Source organism: Ambystoma mexicanum, chromosome 10 (assembly GCF_040938575.1).
Source record: "Ambystoma mexicanum isolate Mex_15411 chromosome 10, UKY_AmexF1_1, whole genome shotgun sequence".
NCBI classification, from domain to species: Eukaryota; Metazoa; Chordata; class Amphibia; order Caudata; family Ambystomatidae; genus Ambystoma; species Ambystoma mexicanum.
This window is the reverse complement of record NC_090932.1, coordinates 745,634,078-745,652,704: the sequence shown is the minus strand read 5'-3', so window position 1 is coordinate 745,652,704 and position 18,627 is coordinate 745,634,078. Positions and strand designations below refer to the sequence as shown.

Sequence of the window (18,627 nt, the reverse complement as noted above, 5' to 3'; positions counted from 1 at the left end):
CTGGAGAGGGTATGGCAGGAGGTTGCCATTGACTTCTTTGGGCTGATAGATGGAGGTCAATATCTACTGGTGGCCATGTATAAATATTCCAGGTTCCCAGAAGCCCAATTTATAGGCTCAACCTCAGCTCATCATACCATCACAGTTCTCGACCAAATGTTCACAGCATATGGCATTCTGAGGATCATCAAATCGGACAATGGGCCTCCATTCACAGGCCAAGATTTCCGAACATTTTCAGAGCACATGGGGTTCAAGCATAGGCGAGTGACGACACTATGACCACAGGCCAACGGAACAGTAAAGCTATTCATGGCAAACTTAAAAAGGGCCCTGCAAATAGCCCCCTTTTAAATGGGAAGCCATATGAACAGGTGATGCATCAACTACTGCAATACTACACAAGTGAGCCGCACAGCACAATGCAGAAATGTCCTTCAGAAGAAATATACAAACCTGCATGCTATACATCCCAGCATGCTTAGAAGGGTATAAGAGGGACAAAGACAGGAGAAGGAAAGGTGAAATGAAATGCTGATGTGAAACATAGGGTTAAAGAGTCCAGATTGGAGGTTGGAGATGTGGTAGTGGTAAAGCAGTACTGAACCCACAAAAACACAGATGCATTTCATGAAGACCCACTAATAATAACAATGAAGAAAGGATCACTAGTTATGGCTGAAGGTGACCATCACCAAGTGACCTGAAATTCATCCCTTTTCAGGAAGGCGGTTGGGAAATTGTGAAGAACTCAGAAGGATGAATCAGGTGTAGGGAATGCTCATCAGTTAGACAACTTATATCGAGGAGATGGTGAGGAATCAAAATACATGCCCCCCCTGAGGATCTCGCTGGGGCTGGGATGGAAGAGTGTCAAGGAGCCAGACAAGAAAGGCCACAAAGTGTGAGAGTGCGGCTTCATCAACTCATTGAATAAATGGGGTAATTCCATGGATTAAAGGAATAAAAGGGGGTCAGGTTGAAATGTCTTGCTAATGTTCTACTGCTGGAAGGGGATGCGCCCAGGCGAGGCAGGAAAGGGAAATGATGGAGGAGAGCACAGGGAGTTGGAAGGAAGGAATTGTTCAATAAAGTTGTGTGTCTTTGAGCTCTGCGTCCTTAGTCCTACATGGACACCATTGTGGGTCTGTGACCAGATGCTCATGGTAGTCCCACAGAGAAAGGCCTCAACACATTACTGCCCCAATGTTTCCAAAAGGTGTTTCATGGTTTGTCCATGATTGCTTTAGGTTAAGCTTACTTAAGCAGGGGGTGAAGGACCCTTATATTTAATTGTACAACTGTCCCTCAATTTGGCATGTGCAGTGTTTGCTACTCTACTACAACAGGGTTGATATTTGACCAAACGTTGAGCTTCTATAGAGTATCTACAGCATCCCTCTGGATCAATTTAAACTTGGGGTGAAGCATGATGGGGAAATTTTAGGGAAGGTCTTTTTATTGATTTAAGATACATAACTTTCTACATGAAAATAAATAAAAACTTGAACAGGGTAAAGTTGCAATAGAAGACAATTTATGTATAATTTCAGATGGGCATGGGTGGGTCCCTTATTTTCTTTGCATAGACATTGCCACTCCTCCAGACCCATCAATTTAGTATATGGGAAGTTGTTATGTCTCGATTTACACCATTGTTTTAGGTGGTATGCCTATTTTCATGGAGGTTGGTCACTAACAGACTTTTCACGATTGTGGGAATTATTTTAAAAATACTGGATGTAAGAGTCAATATTTTCAGATATCTAGTTATCTTGTGTAAGGGTACGGTATTCTTTGTCATGCTACCCTTTACTGGTAACCCCAAACACAGAACCTAAGATTATGATATACAGCTCAGTCTAATCAAGCTACATTAAGTTAGGTCATAAGTGTGATATGTCTTCAAGGCAGGTAGGCTAATGCGGAATGTTGTTGAGTCAACTCAGAGTGACTTGAGTTGTTTATTAAGCACTCTGGGTTGGACATTTTCGGACTAACAGCACGTGTTCCACCTTAGCCTTGTTTCATTTTATTAAGCTTTTACACATATATTCTGCCTGTATTGTACTCAGAATTGTATTGAACGATGATCATGTTCTTGCTATTTTGAAGAGGGAAAAACCAAAGGAACAGGTGCAACTTTTTCAGATATCTCTCTGGTTTGCTTTCCTCCAGGTTTTGCACCACTTTCAGGTAAAGAAGCAGAAGTTTATGTCTTTATGTATTGTATTTTAAAGGTTTATATACACATTTTCTGTTCTAGAGACATGTCCCTTCCATTTAAAACGTTTTTTGACTATTGGGCCGGCTTGCCTGTGCAAAGTGCATTGCATGCAAATTGTGTGTGACAAATCTACTTCTTTATGTGAATCACCATGCAGTCGCACTTTGCAGGTGGCTGCAGGCATATTCTCACATCACTATGTGCCAGGTTGGTAAGTTCAATCATAATAACAGTCTAGTGGTGAATCCAGTGCATGGCACTGAAATCAAGCAGCTGGCAGAATTATATTGGGGAGCTGGGGTCCCTACAATAGAACAGCTTTTGACACTTGCCTATGGCATATGTTGTCTCTGCGTCATCTGGAATCATCATCATCTTGGACTGACTCAGACATGGGGTGCTCCATTCGGGAGTTATGCTCAAATCCCAGGCGACACAGGTGCCATTTTGCATGAGCCCTCATATGGAGTGTACTGCTGATCACAATGGAGTCACTGTGGACCTTCTTGGGCCACGCAGTTTCTCTTTTTTACTGCTGGATCCTTTTACCTCACCTCTCAGGGATTATGGTTGTACATTGTGATTTTTCGGAGTCATTGTTGCATTCATAATTTAAAATTCCTGTGGGAAAAATGTATTCAAATTCATATAAAATCCTGGAATTCCACCTTATTTTAGAATCTAGCACACAACCGGAGTTTTTAAAATTCAAACATGTAAACACTTTGCAGTTTGAAAATCTTTACTCATGTTTCAGGTCAAATATTTGCCAAAATATGGGAACCCTCTACAGAGAACGAACATGGTCAAAGAACCTGATGGGACTACAAACCACATTTCTATACAACGTACTTTTCACAGAGGATAAATGTCCATTTGCATATCAGTCTGGTCACACCCAAAATGGCAGTCCAGCATTGAAATTATTGGCCATTCTCCTTTGAACCAGAGGGCCATCAGCAACTCCAGACATGTGTTTGAGTTTTGTTTGGTATCATCAGTGAGTTGAATTTGTGCCTCTCTAAGAACAGTGGGCAAAGAGACACTGTCTGAATTACCCATATAGTTGAATTGGTCTTACATATACCTGGCTTAAGCAAGACTCCATTATTGCCATATTTGATTTCCTTTGCATGTTCATAGCATAAATGGTCATATTAAATTACCATAGGCCAGCTATGGAAAAGGGTAGTCATTTGGCTAGTGAAATCTGCATTGTAAAGACATATTATACGTAAATTAGAAATATTAACTGTACTTGTCTGTTTCACAGCTCTAAATCACCCTCTAAATTAATATCCACAGGTTTCTATTTAGTGCTTCATGTCAGATTCCTCCTGCTTCTCAGGACTATTATAATACGTGCTATTATAGAATTAAGTCATTTTCTGTGTGATATTTTCTGACCTTTAGAGGAGATAAGCCAATGATTCTAATATATACCCTCCAGGTAAAGGGTATAGTACAGATGTGTGAAAAAAGGGCTTAACTCTCTGCTTTTACCCTGCCCCACAAGCTACCATATTGTTCTTAAAATAAAAATGTAGAACCACATTTGCAAACATCAGAATCAGTGTCCATTCAGCATCCACAGGGTATCTATCATTTGGACAGCCTATCTAATGAGAAATACAAAGGCTAACTCAGATAACCACTGACAATGGGCCTCATTACGACCCAGGCGCGAATGGGTTAACGGTGCCATAAAAGGCTGCGGCGCCATTAACCTATTAGCGCCTAATTACGAGGTCCCTTTGCGGGACCCGACCTTAACGGCTGGTGTAAACCAGCCGTTAAAGTAGGGACCCACAAAGGGACCTTGGTGCTAATTACGGTGCCGCAATTTGCGGCACCGTACTTAGCGCCTTCCCCATTCCCATTGAGCCCTATGAGGCAAAAATGGGAATGGGGAAGGGCCATGGAGGAAGGGGGAATTACCGCCCCGCCAACCTTGTAATGGGGTGGTAATTCCCCCTTTCTCCATGGCGGAGTCGGTAACTTACCGGCATGGACCATGGTCTTCCGCCAGGGTCGTAATGAGACCCAATGTGAAAGCAATGGTTGCTTTCTAATTATTTCATGCACCCAATCTTCATGGTGAGCATATTTGGACCTATACCAACATTGTACATATATACTTATTTGTAGGCAATAAAAAAATGAACATAATTAATGTCTCGGTCAAACAGCTCTTTAAACCTGTTGAGATTACCATGTAAGACCAACATGTTTCAGTCTTGTGTGAGTATTTGACATTGCACTGGAGAGGAGGTACTGGTGATCCTACAGCTTTGGATTCCACAAGATCAAAATTGCATTCACAATACCACTGTTATTATGAATTATTTCCAATTTCCCCCGCTAAAGAGTTGCTTCTCCGAGAGAAACATACATTTTGTTTATCTTCCACATGTATGTGGCTTTTCCAGGCAGTCCTGTCCCCTGTTGTGAAAATTCCCATCTGTTAAGTTGGATGACTACAGCAGTTCCCTGTGCACGGGTGGCTATTACATTTCTGAAAAAAGCCTGTGGCATTTAACGGGTAGCTTGGATCAGCAATTACTACACCTGCTGGTTTCTATCTCTGTTGAATGCTTTGAATCAGGGTACTGAAGTACTTAAAGGTAATATGCCTTAGGCGTTCCCCTGATTCAATCTCTGTTTTCACATTCTCAAGCCTTATATTAAATTAACTAGATTTTTGTTAGACCCTAAAGTTCAATAAAGATACTCTCAGCAATCTGTGAGTTGCCACTCATCGATATCAAATATCAAGAACTGTCACCTGCTATCATGCCACTTAACATGTGATGTCATTTCTTTGATGATTTTCATGAAAATATGCCACTGGGAAAAAACCATTTCCGATGAGTCTTATAAAATGTGTCTCTATAAAAAGTGTTTTAACACACTTGTATGAAGTTCTTAATTAGGGAAATGTGGGTCTCCAAATAGGTGACGCTCTGTATCCCTCCGTCCATGCCCTTCCATGTAAACCCTTGATATGATATGTATCTAATTGTCTATATGATTGCACCGTCTTACATTATCCCCATCACATACACACAGCACAAAGAAAGACACAAAGGGAAACAAGAAACACAAACGCTCAAAAGTTACTGATGGTTTGTGAGCATATTGTATTTCCTCAGCAAACAAATTAATTTCTCCAGGTCTTGAACCGAGTTCTTCTGATTATTATAAATGCAAACAAATGAATGTGAGTGAGAAAAAAAGACAGAAAACATTTAAGGCATTTTCAATTACAAATTTCAATTTATATTGTTTTTTTCTTTTCTAGACATCATAAAATGCAAGAGAGACAGGACTTATTCTGGTGGCCAGCAATGTCCTGTGTGTTCCAACCCAAGACAGCACAAAGGAAAGTATTTGTCCGAGATTCCCGCTGCCGATATGTCTTGTGTGAAACCTACCATAGATGCGTCCCTCAAATTAAAGAATGCTGCCGAAAACAACGAGGGGGATTTCACTTCAATATCCCCCAAGGATTTCATAGCCCCTATAGGATCCCTCATCTTAAATATGACTGATCAAACAGGGAACGAAGCAAACTTAGCTTGCACCATTCAAAGACCTTCCAAAATGTCTCCAGTGATGTTGGATAGAAGCAATGGCCACACACTTCTAAGAACATCTTTTTCCACGTTTTTGGTCTGCAATATTGATTATGATCATATTCAAAAGTTGTGGGGTATACTGGCAATGTATAGTGATTCCCCCATGAAACTTAGGCAGGAGCTTTTACTCACCAAGGCTCCTTATGTCAGCTACACTTACAAGCAAGTTAGTTCTGAGGATGAAGTTTTCACGAACATCGAAGCTGAACTCAGAGCCGAGCCTAGCTGGGTAATGCAAGAACAGATAACATTGCAATTGGACCGGACAGCAACTACTCTTAACACACTCCATGTTAGATACATTGCAGATGCCCGAATAGTATTGGAACAATATGATGAAAAGCCCTTACGATACAAGTGGGCTATGATTTTAAAGGATAATACCACACAAACAGAGCATTCAGTTGTCACTGGTGGGACTGTGGAGTTAGATTGCCAGGTCATCGGAGAGCCAACTCCTGTCGTTGAATGGATTCTGCCCGATGGAAGCAAAGTGAGAGCACCATATAACAGTGAAGAGGGACGTATTATAATAACCAAAAGTGGTAAATTCATTCTAAGAGCAGTGGATAGCTTTGACACTGGTGTGTATCACTGTATTGGAACAAATTATCATGATGCAGATGTGCTGACCTTCCGAATTGTTGTGGTTAATCCTGATGTGGAACACGAGACTCTGAATGGAGCAGAGATTTCTCCATTTACTGGCGAAAGTCTCTCCCTTCCATGCCACTCCTCTGGTATTCCAGATGCTTCTGTAACTTGGATCCTTCCAGACAATTCTGTAATCAATTATGCTTCAAAACACAAAAACATGTTTCCAAATGGAACTTTAAATATACAGGAACTTACAGAACGTGATAGAGGTTATTTCAGATGTGTAGCAGCTAATGCATATGGCTTTGATGTGTTGGTTGTCAAGGTTTTGACTCAAGAAGGTGTCAATTATGCACAGAGTAAAGGAGTAGTTCTCACTGAGGATTGGGTAAGTGAAGGATCTGGGAATGAAGAGTTGACAGATGTCACAGAACACTATGTTCCATTAACAACTAGGAATGAAGATTTGACAGAGGCTACTGAAAACTATGTGCCATTAACAACTACACAATCCCTTATAAGTGAAACATCAACGGGGGTTTCTAAAAAAGAAGCAGTCAGCAGGCAGCGTGTGACAAATGAAAGTAAGATTCAGTTCAATAAAAGGGGGAATAAACCAAGCAAGCAAACTCGAGGCCAAAGGAGACAATTTAATCATGGTAGCAGGCGCATTGATCCACAACGCTGGGCAGCTCTTTTAGAAAAGACCAAGAGAAAATCTGTGCCTGCAACTACAAAGGAAAGCATCACAGCTAACATGGAAAGAACACAGGTGAATAATTTTGCAAAACTATCAGGTGATGGGGAAGAAATGTCTGGGGATGACTTCCTTCCAACAGAAGAGGGGTTTTTGATACTGACAACTAAAATGCCGAAAGAAACAACCACAAGTCAGCTGTCACTAGGAACAGTGACTAAAGGCACTCAACTAATATTTACTACTCATTCTCAAACCACTCCTAGTGTGACAACTGAGGAAATACCTCCTGTTCTCATGCCAATGGTCATTGATGCAGAAACATCTGAACCTCCAAATTCATTTACTGATGGAATACATGCAACTACAATACAAACAGAAAAAAGGGTCACAACTCTACAGCAATCTATTCCAGTTCTTGAAAAAGATATATTGGGTCAAGAATTAACAACTGCATCTGATGTAGAAAAAGTAACTACTCTAACTGGCATCACTAAATCTCCAACAATGCCCGTTGCACTCAATGTTACAACTAGCTACCCAAATAAAGATCACCCAACTACACTTACTCCATTAAATGTTACATTAAATGAAGCAAGCATGTTTCCTTCAACAGGCAACCATCTATTCAATGTTGCTTCTACAAACATGAATACCATGGCACCATTTACTACAGGGGAGCTTCATTTTACAACTGTCGACATGAACACACAAAACAACATAATTTCTGATGACATTTCAAAATATAATAAATTAACACCCGAAACCCCAAATGAAGATGTATCCACCTACCTACCAACATCACAGAAAACAACAGACAAACGTCATCCCCCATATTCAACTTCTGCAAAATCAAGTCTCGAAAGAGATTTAATGGCTGTTACAGAAACTGAAAATGAAATAGGCCATGTTTACTTCCAGACTACTCAACACATCATAGCACCTGGATTACCTCCAGGCTCAACCATTATCACACATCAGCAAATTCAGATAATACGAGATGTTACTCCTAATACACCAAATTCAAAACAGCATTATGGGAGGCGAAGAATTTCTGGAAAAAGACGCATTGTTAGACCTGATCGCATCCCAAACATTAAAGATCGATATCCATTTTTTAGACCAGAACGAAAAGAATCAATAAGTGAAAGTACAACCGTGACATCAGCTACAGAACTTGCAACAAAATATGAGCATTCATCAACCACTCCTCCTCTAGTTGTTCCTGTGCCCCTGCCTACACCAAGCACGAGACAAAACACCTCACAGAAAATGTACTCACAAAAATCCACAGTTGTACCAATACCAGAAGTGACAGATGCAACAAACAAAGTTTGGATTTCTGAGCCTGACGACAGAAGACCAAAATCGACACATACCTATGAAGAAATGATAAAGCCCAAGACTAAAACTATGGAAGTGTTTGAATCTACGGTATCATCACCAACATATACCACAAAAGGAATTTCTCTTACCTCAGCAATGTTCCTGACCAATGTAACTGCTAAGTCTGTTAGTACAACAATGTCACCCTCATTGTCAACCCAAGGTAGTAAAGAATATGTAACAGTGCAGTTAAAGCCACCAACTGCAAAGTCTAGAACTTCATCAAAAACATTGAAAGGAAAAATTCCCTGGCATAGATTCATTGGGAATGGCCAAATACAAAAGGAAATATTGAGGAAACTTAGAAAGCCAAAGGTGCAAACACCTAGAACTGCAACGACAATGCGTGCTACAGAATCACTTATCCCAGCTTCCACACTGCCAGTTTCTGTAGTTGTGCCTTCCTCTTTAGCATCTGCATCAGAGAATATTACAGGTATGCCAGTACCTCTAACTAAAACTTCAATATTAGATGACGATATCACTTTAAGACCTACTCGTATGTTGTCTTCCTTCACCGCGGAGATACCACCATCAACCCAAGCTTCAAGTCTGGCAATGCACTTAATTGAAGAAGTGAATACAAACAGTCATATTCCAACGTCCACCATGACAGTAACTATCACTGGTGGCAGCTTCTCATCAAGTGAAACTACAGCTTTCTACATGAGAGCATCCAATGCAGGAAAACGGAAAGGGGTGAAGAGAAAGCGACCACGTAAGAAGACTACAACTCAACAGAGCACCGAGGCAGCCCAATGGAAGGTCTCTGCGGCACTGCAAGAGAAAGGGTCCTCTCAGATGACCACTCCTTTTTATACTCCGACAACATCCTCCATGCCCTTGGCTAGCCAGCATATTTCTGGAATGGCAACAGCAATGCCATATTTAGTTACTAGCCAGCAACAACCCCTAACTGCATCAGTGAAAACTGAGAGAAGGACATCAACAAAAGCATCAACAACAACCCCAGCAAGTAAACCACCTTTGAAAACTGACACAACCGTGATGACTGTATGTAATACATTGCGGGACATTCTGAGCACAAAAAAGCCATTGACACATTTTCAGGAGTCTACAACATACTACAATCCATTAACCAAAAGAATACTTTTGCCGAGTGAATCACCTGCATTGAACCATAACAACAAATCTGAAAGTATGAATGTTGGATTAGCCGATTCTCATGAAACATACAAAAATGAAATCATCAATGACCACTACACAGAAGCTATGCCTACAACTGCATCTCAAATAATCACAAGTACACGTTCTCCAACTCTTGCTACCTCAGCACTGTACCCTAACGTACAGACCCCTGCTCCATTATCACCTGTAGTCACAGCGACACCACTGATTTTATTTGAGCAAAGCACCTCTCCTCAACAATGGCAAAAAAGGATCAAAGCTGTCCCGGAAATGACAGAAAAAAGCATAACACTTAAAGCAAACCCTGAAACTATTTTTAAAAAAGCACAGTCTCTAACTAGTGATACTCCTGTGATCAACTCTGACAAGTATCCTAGGAAGAACCATTTGCAAAATAAAGCAAAACATGAAGCAACCACCATGAGGCAGTTGACCACAGAGACTCTTCCGAGTGACAGACCAAGAAAGCCCAAGATCCTGGGGGGAAAGGTAGCAAGCTTCACTGTTTTGGCAAACTCTGATGCTTTTATTCCATGTGAAGCCAGTGGAAATCCGGTGCCAACAATTCATTGGACCAAAGTATCATCAGGTGAGCGATTCTGTATTGCACATATGCTATGATTGTTTAGAGTGTAAATTAACAAGTTAGCCTCAGTTCAATGTGAAGTCACTTGTAGTCATGTGCTAAGAATATATTGCACCAAATGCTCATGTCATGAGCAATTACTTTACCTTAAATCATGTATTTGAACCTCAAAGTCTAACACATAATCACCCTGGGGTGTCGTAGTTTGAAACGTTCCTTTTAACAGTGAAGATAAAAGTTTTCTCTGCCTTCCTGGAAGTGCTCTACTCCATTTTCAGATGCCTACTTCTCCAGAGCTCCATGTACTGTGCTCTTTCATATCTGCTTTTGACCTCTTCTCCTTCATCAATGTGCCTATTATCAATGGGTTTGGCCATGTATTCACCTGTTTACAGTACTCCTAAAGCATTGCAGTCATATGGAGCTACAGTTTGATTTACTCGGCTGTCAGTACTATCACAGGTTGTATGATGTGTACGAGCATCTCCTCCTATGTGTAATTTGTCATCTGTGTGTTTGGTACTGACCTACGGAGATCATGGCACTCCGCCATGTGATGCTGAATCTTAATGAGCATAAAGAAACATTTTTCACAGGCCATATGTGGCTCTGATGTGTTTGTACAACGTTTGTCCTTGATGCTGCCCCAGTAGCGATTGACCAACAGACACTCCATAAATGGCTTAACCTCACATCACTTCTTAACCGTAATGTCGGGGGCTGCATTATGTGCCTTGCTCAAGCTTTTGGTCTCTAGTGTTTTTTCACATACATTGACTAACAAATCTACTTTAATAGGGACTGTTTTGAATAGGTCTTTCTCTGCACCTGCCTGTATGGAGTGTGTTGCCGGTTGCCACCTGCCCCTTGAGCCCCCCACCTCTGGACACAGACACAAGGACACAGTGTTGCTGGTGCGGGCTCCCCGATGGCTCTGGTGCTGCCGGGAATGCCCCGTTTATTTATAGCAGCATGTGACGGAGTGATATGTCACTCCGTCACATGCGCGTGCCCTTAAAGGGGCAGCGCCACACTCCTCCTTTTCCATAACAACAACTGAAAAGGAAGAACTAACTACCAAACATCACAGCACACAACATCAACAGGTCCCCGAAAACCCCTTTAATGAAACCCACTCTGGGTCCCCAAGTGACATCAGTCTCCGTGGGCTCCGGGATATACCCCACATAACAACTCTCACTCAGTCCATGACTTAGTCCGTAAAACGGGCAGGTTTCCCTCGCCCTGTCCTCAGGGGGTACTTCCTGCCAGTCTGTCCTTTGCCATGCTCGTCATGGGCCAGAGACCCCACCTGGACTAGGGGTCCGCCGCCCTCGTCGGGCTCCTCCTCCAGCTCCATGTCCAGCATAGTCTCTGCCCTGGGCTCCCCCAGTTTCTTAAAGAACCTGTCATTCCTGCTGACAGATGCTGTTCCATCAGACGCGGTTACCATTGACACCTTCACTGCCACCACGTCCAACGGGCCGGCTCAGAGGTGAGGGAGAGCTTGCCCTGAGGATGTCAATTCCTCACCAGGACCCATCCCCCGGGGCCAGTCTTGGTGTTCTCAGACCCCTCCAGGCATTCTCCAGCTCCGTCCTTGACCTTGTCTCCTCTTCCACCTGCTCATTATCAATGACAGCGGGTTCTCGCTCTCCCACCTCCAGTATGATGTCCCTCGGACAGCGCTGAAACAACGCCTCTGCCGGCGCCACCCCCATGGATGAATGCGGGGTGGCCCGGTATCCTCACAAGAACACATACAGTGCCCTTTGCGGACACTCGCCTTTGCCCTGGGGGATCCGGAAGACCTTGTTCAGTGTGCACATCATCCGCTCCGCTTTTCCGTTCGCTCTGGGACACAGTGGGGTGACCTTCCTGTGGTGTATGCCATACCCTTTCATGAGGTCCGCAGAGCTCTCGCCCTGAAATGGAGCCCCGTTATCGGAGCATAGCACCTTGGGCAGGCCGTTGGTTGCAAATACTTTCTCCAGCGCTACCACCACCCTCACAAACGCTACAGACTCTACTAACTCCACCTCCAGATATCGGGACCACTCATCAAAAACCACCAGGAAGTGAGTGGCCCTGGTCGTGGATCCAAAGTCTGTGTGCACTACCTCCCACGGCGGTGTCCCTCTCGGCATGGTTTCGATGGTTGGCTCACGCAGCGCAGGTGAAGCTGCCTGGCACCATAAACAGGTGGAAACGAATTTCTTCACTCTCCTTTCTAACTCCAGGAACCACACTTTCTGCCTGAGGCGGGCCTTTGTCTTTGGCACCCCTTAGTGCCCTTGGTGTGCCAGGGCGATGATTTGATGCACTTTGGCCTTTGGGATCACTATCCTGTCCCCTCTTAGCAGCAGTCCAGAGTCTGAGAACGCCAGTTCTTTGCGTACACACCAGAGCTGTTCCAGGGCCCTTTTTGCCTTGTGTGTCCTACGGGCCAAGGACTCCATCACAGTACTCCTGGCCCCGTGTTCCATGGCCGCATTCAGGATTCCAAAACACTCATCAGCCGGCAAGGCCGTTCCAGCTCCTCTACCGGCACTGAGTTGGGCGTTGCTGCTTCGACCACCAGCCGCATGTACTCATCCACCTCCTCCGTGCACGTGGACTGCTGATTACCCCCCCCCCTTGGATACCTGGAAAGATAGTCTGCAGCGTTGTTGCTGCCTGGGCGATATATCACCTATACTCTGTATTCCACGATGATCTCCGTCTGTAGAGCCGGGTCAAAGAACGCCATTGTGTCCATGGCAGTGAGGGCACCCTTGATGTCATTGAAGGCGGCCTGTTCCAATGGCCCCCACTGCCAGGTGACATCTTTCCTTGTTAGTGTCCGCAGTGGCTCTGATCGGGATGCCAGGTTCCAGATGAACCGGCCACAGTACGTGACCATGCCCAAGAAACACCTCACCTAAGCCACGTTCTCCGGGAGCCTGGCTTCCTAAATGTCTCTCACTTTGCGCGGTTAGGGGACACCCATCCGCCTTGAAGACAAAGCCAAAGAACTCTAAGGTGGTCTTGCGAAATTCACACTTATCTCGATGTAGCGTAAGTCCCAGAGAGTTTAGGCGCTCAAATGTCTTTGCCAGATGGGCCAGGTGTTCTGCCTCTGACCTCCCGAATACCAGGATATCATCACTGATATTAAGCACCCCTTCCAGGTCTGCGAGGGCCTCCCTGATGATATTTTGAAAGACCTCCACTGCTGAAGACACCCCAAACCTGAGCCTTTTGTATATGTACAGCCCGCAGTGTGTGGTGAAGGTGGTTATATGTTGTGACTCTGGATGGAGCACCACCTGATGGTATCCGGCCAGGAGATCCAGCTTAGAGAAAAACCTGGCACCCTGTAGCTCGGTTATAATGATAGTGGGTGTTAGGTGCCTCTCCTTCTTTATCGCCTTGTTGGGCAGGCGCGTGTCCACACAAATCCTGATTGACTCGGGCTGCTTGGTCTTCCGGGCCATCACAATTGGGGAAACCCACGGGTTGGGGCCCTCCACCTTATCGATAATGTCCAGCTTGATAAGGTTGATCCACCAAGTCTCTGAGGTGGAATGACACCCACCGATGCTTCAGCGCCACAGACTGGATAGAGCCATCAATGTGTAGTCGGAAAGGTTCACCAGCCATTTGCCCTATGCCCTCAAACCGAGATGAGTATTTGCCCAGCAGCACCTGGATGTCATCTACGTACACCGAGTATGCGAAAGTTACGATGCCTAGGGCCTCTGCCGCTGCACAGCACAGTAAGGTGTTGTTGCTCACTGGCGTGACATAGAACATTTCCCTGATTTTTGCCCCACCATACCTCACATCTGCAATGAACGCACCGTCTAGCAGAATCGGCTGTGCACCCCCGAAGGTAAAGATGCGCGCCTTTGGCATAGACAGGCCAGGCAGGGATTGCATGGCATCATAATGTTCCCTGGGCATTACGTTCACAGACGCGCCAGTGTCCACCAACATTGGCACAGAGTCCTCATTGACCAGTACGTTGCAACGGGGCTGTCGCTTGGAGTTGGAGCGCAAGACACCGACACTCGACACAAAGAATACATTTTCTTCTTCCTCTTCCTCACCTTCCAGACCATTTCCGTTGTCTCCCTGGTCCACCTGAGCCACTTTTGATGAGCGCTGTCGATGGAAGAAGCTAGCCCGGACCGGCCCTCTTGGAATGATTGTCGGTGTCAGGGCCTTGCACATGCGGGCATAGTGATCAGCGACCCCACAGCAGCCACACTATTTTACGATGGCTGGGCATTCTGCAGGATGTGGGAGGTCAAACCCGCACTTCATGCATGAGTTGACCGTTGGCTGCCCCCTCTACCGTTGGTTGCCTGGTGGGCATCTCATCCCTCTGCCTCTGCCGATAGCACAGATGTCCTCCACCATGGTAGGGTGCACTGCTGCCTTCATGCTGGACGCCCGCAGCTCAGAGACCTCGTGGCACCTCCCCAGTTCCAGGATGCGAGGGAGAGGGATGCCAGGTTCCCTCAGGATTTGGCGGCGTAGCTTGCCAGAGACACACCCCTGGATGAGTTGGTTCCTTATCATCGTATCAGGTTCATTCCATGCACAGGGGAACGCCAGCCTGCCCAGTCTCCCATAAAATGTGTCCAAGGTCTCATCGTCTTTTTGGCACATAGCACCCATGAGGAAGTGCTCGTAAACAGCATTTGCCATGGGCAGAAAATGATTGTGGAGAGCGTCCTTTGCCCCCGCATATGAGCCATCCTGAGGTTGGAGGTACAGGAACACCTCATGTACCGCAGGGCCAGCACAGTACAAAAGGGTAGCCACCTTACTGTCATCGTTAGTCTCCATGGTGGCTCTAAAGTACATTTCTAACCTGTCCATCCACATTTTCCACCTTGGCCCCAGACTTGATGGCGCGCCTGAGATATCAAACTCAGTCATTTGCTGCAGGGCTCCCAGTGGTCTCAGCAGCGGTCTTGGCGGTAGTGCTGGTGGTGGCTGTTGGACTGCTGGTGGAGGGACTTTCTGTTGGTCTGCAGGTTTGCCGGCGTCCATGATGGCGAGCGCACAGGCACCCCTGATGTGATGAAAAGGGGCCGCAACTCACCACTTCACCTCCTTTACAGATGGACGTAGGCAGGCCCTTGATGATTCACTGGCACCAGTTATTGCTAATAGCCTCCATGGGTCAAAGGTTCCCCACAGTCACAATGCCCCTAAACAAAGCAGGGCAGATGCTAGGCAGTTCAGAGGTCCCAAAAATTGAGCAGGGTGAGCCCAGGGTATACACACAATAGCAGGCCTTCCCTGGCTCCACGCCCGATACTCGATGAAAAGTAGTGAAAATATGTGAAAATCATTTCAAAATGCACATTCATTGCACAATGTGACTGTCTGCTACATGAATTTCCAAAAATTGTGCCTGGATGGCTCACCGTCGCTTCAAACGAAGCCGCAACCTTTAAGGGCTCGAAATCTAAGATGGCCGCTGACCGTGTGGATCATGTCCCTCTCCGTGGCATGTTTCAATCGGTGTGCTTTATGTCCGACCCATCAAAGAAACCCAGATGAAAGATACCGCCTTGCCCGAGTCATCCTCCTGACTCGTCGCCACTGTTGCCGGTTGCCACCTGCCCAGTGAGCCCCCCACCTCCGGACACAGACACAAGGACACATTGTTGCTGGTGCGGGCTCCCCGGTGGCTCTGGTGCTGCCGGGATCACCCTGTTTATTTATAGCAGCACGCGATGGAGTGATATGTCACTCCGTCGCGTGCGCGCTCCCTTAAAGGGGCAGCGCCACAGATTGCATTGGCCCTCATTACGACCCTGGCGGAGGACCATGGTGCAATTTGCACCATGGTTCATGGCGCTAAGCTGCCAATTCCGCCATGGTGGTTGGCGGACTTACCGCCCCATTCCGACCTTGGCGGGGCGGTAAGTCCCCAATCCCCATTTACCCTTCCCCATTCCCATTTTTGCCCCATAGGGTATAATGGGAGTGGGGAAGGCGTTAATTACGCCACCGTAAATTACGGTGGCGTAATTAACAACAAGTCCCGTAGCGCCATGGATTTTTCCGCCTGCAAAAAGCAGGCGTAAAAATCACCATGGCGCTACGGGAACTCGTAGTCAGGCGGAAAGGTACGCCATGCTTTACGCCGGCGTAAACCCCTTTCCGCCAGGGTCCTAATGAGGGCCATTGTCTTATTCAAGGCTGTAAGAGGATTCAATTCAACACTACAGCTAAGTCAATGCCTAGTCTGGGATACGGAATGGAAACCCTTATTGATATATCTTTATGTCCAGTTCATGAGTTCTGGATGACTACCCCTATATAACACCCCTCTCTTGGAATCCCCCTGACCCCACTGAGCCAAGAAGTAGTTCTGTTTTGCAAGTTTAAAAGGTTTATTTGAGAAAAATTAAACAATATATATATATATATATCACACTTTTATGATAAATTAATAATTAATATCACACTTCAGAACATGAGCAGTTAACAACAATGGGTAATGTTCTACTAACAAACTGATTGGGTTACTCAGAAGTAGTATAAAGGATGAGGTAGCACGCTTGGGAATAGGAACAGAAGAATAAGGTGGTAGAGAATGCTTTATCTAGTTTCAGATGGATGCAATATTGAATGAAAATGCAATACAGAAAATACTCAATATGATTTCCACAAAACAATGTAATCACTTTTCTCTGGCAATCCACTCCCCCCCCCTTATGCAATGTAAGGAAATGAAGAGGAGAGCACACAGTTCTTAGAAATGCAATCAAATAGAATTCAGTTCAATTTCCCCTCAGCAGCTTATACAACAATAGGAGTTTTGAAACACAGGCAAAATGCTTTGAATATGGTGACAATGCAGTGAGAAATATGCTGAAAATGCTTTTAAGTCCCTTCAGGAGGTTCAGGGTGAGTGAGAGATACTAGGGATGAGTTCAGGCTCACTTTAGCAATGATTCAGAGATGGTGATTAAGAGGCAAACAAATTTTCTGGCAAGGAAAGAAATGACTGCTGATGGTTACACGTGCCTGGATTTTTAACCAAATCGCAAATCGCGGTAAAATTTGCAAGTGCGTGAATCGTGATTACGGCAAAAGTATAAGCAAGTTGTTTCTAAGCTTGTTGAAAAGCTGAGATTCTAAGCTTTCAGAGGAAAGTTAAACCAAGTTCCTAGCCCAAACGGTTCCAGAGATACGGACAATTAAATAAAGGTAGTTTTTCGGATTTAAAGTAAACTCAAAATGACAGGTGACAGTTAAGAGGCAGTTCTGGTTAGATTAAAATAGTTTGGATTAGATTATTTTAACTAAGAGATTGGTTCTGCGCAGTTCGGCTAGGTACTCACAATATATTTTTGAAATAGGCCTCCCCACGGATCTGGTCAGGTTTTGGACTGGACTCCGGTTCTGGTCTCGGCAATTCACAGTGATCTGGGTCAGCTCTCTGGTTCTGCTAACAGCGGTCTGGGTCACTCTGGATCTCTGGCCTCTGGTTCTGGATACTGCTCTGCTTTCTCTGGGTACAGCACTGCTTCTGGATCTTTCTGGCGCAGGGTTTTCGGCCAGAATCAACAGCTGTGAATAGTCTGCAAATGATTTTTGGGCCTGCTGACAAATACTTTTGCTTGCAGTGGGCCTTCTTGGTTCAAAGTTCTGTAGTCTCTGTTTAGCTTGGAAGTCTAAGTGTAGGATCTCTGGATGTGAAGTCGTCGGTCAGCATGCTCTGCAGCCAATGGAATTGAATGTCTCTACCTGTCCCAGCAGTCTGTTTTTCTGTGTTTTGAAAGTGGGTGTGTGTGCAGCATCACTAGCCAGCCCCTCTCTCAACTGCCCATTGGTCAAGCTTTCCGCACTGCTTTGATTGGGGGAAGGAAATGTGTGTCATGGTGATGCTGTTTTATGGTCTGCAGAAAGGATACTCCCCTGTCAAATTGCACACAAATCTATATTGACCCAAATACATATTTGCACAGGTACACATTTGTATAAAATTACATGCACCCATCACATATCACATGAGGTATACTCTGTTCAAACTGTGCTCTTCCTGGGGGCTTGCATTCAGAAATGGCAACATTTTGTGCTTTTTAGTGGGTTTTGCAACATCGTATTTTTCTCCAGATTTATACACATGTACACCCCCCTCCCACACATATCTCAGTAACTTTCCAGGTCGCTAGCTTAAACGCAGAGTATGTGGTGTCAATAAATAGCGGGGTTTTGCCCCAGAACATCACACAAATTCCCAACGCGTCTTTAAACGTGCACAGAAAAATCACAAGAATTATGGTATCATTTAGCTAATTTTGACAGGTCCGCACTGTGAGTTATACATCTTTCT

General features: G+C 44.9%; 1 protein-coding gene across 1 annotated transcript in view; it reads left to right on the top strand.

Annotated features, from left to right (window-relative positions):
* The window catches only part of IGSF10 (immunoglobulin superfamily member 10), a 157,977-nt gene that overhangs the window by 97,870 nt on the left and 41,480 nt on the right, over window positions 1–18,627 (top strand). The window contains exon 5 of the mRNA XM_069618390.1: window positions 5,529–10,283. Within this exon, the coding sequence (XP_069474491.1) occupies window positions 5,529–10,283 (4,755 nt within the window). The remainder of the gene's footprint in view (window positions 1–5,528; window positions 10,284–18,627) is intronic.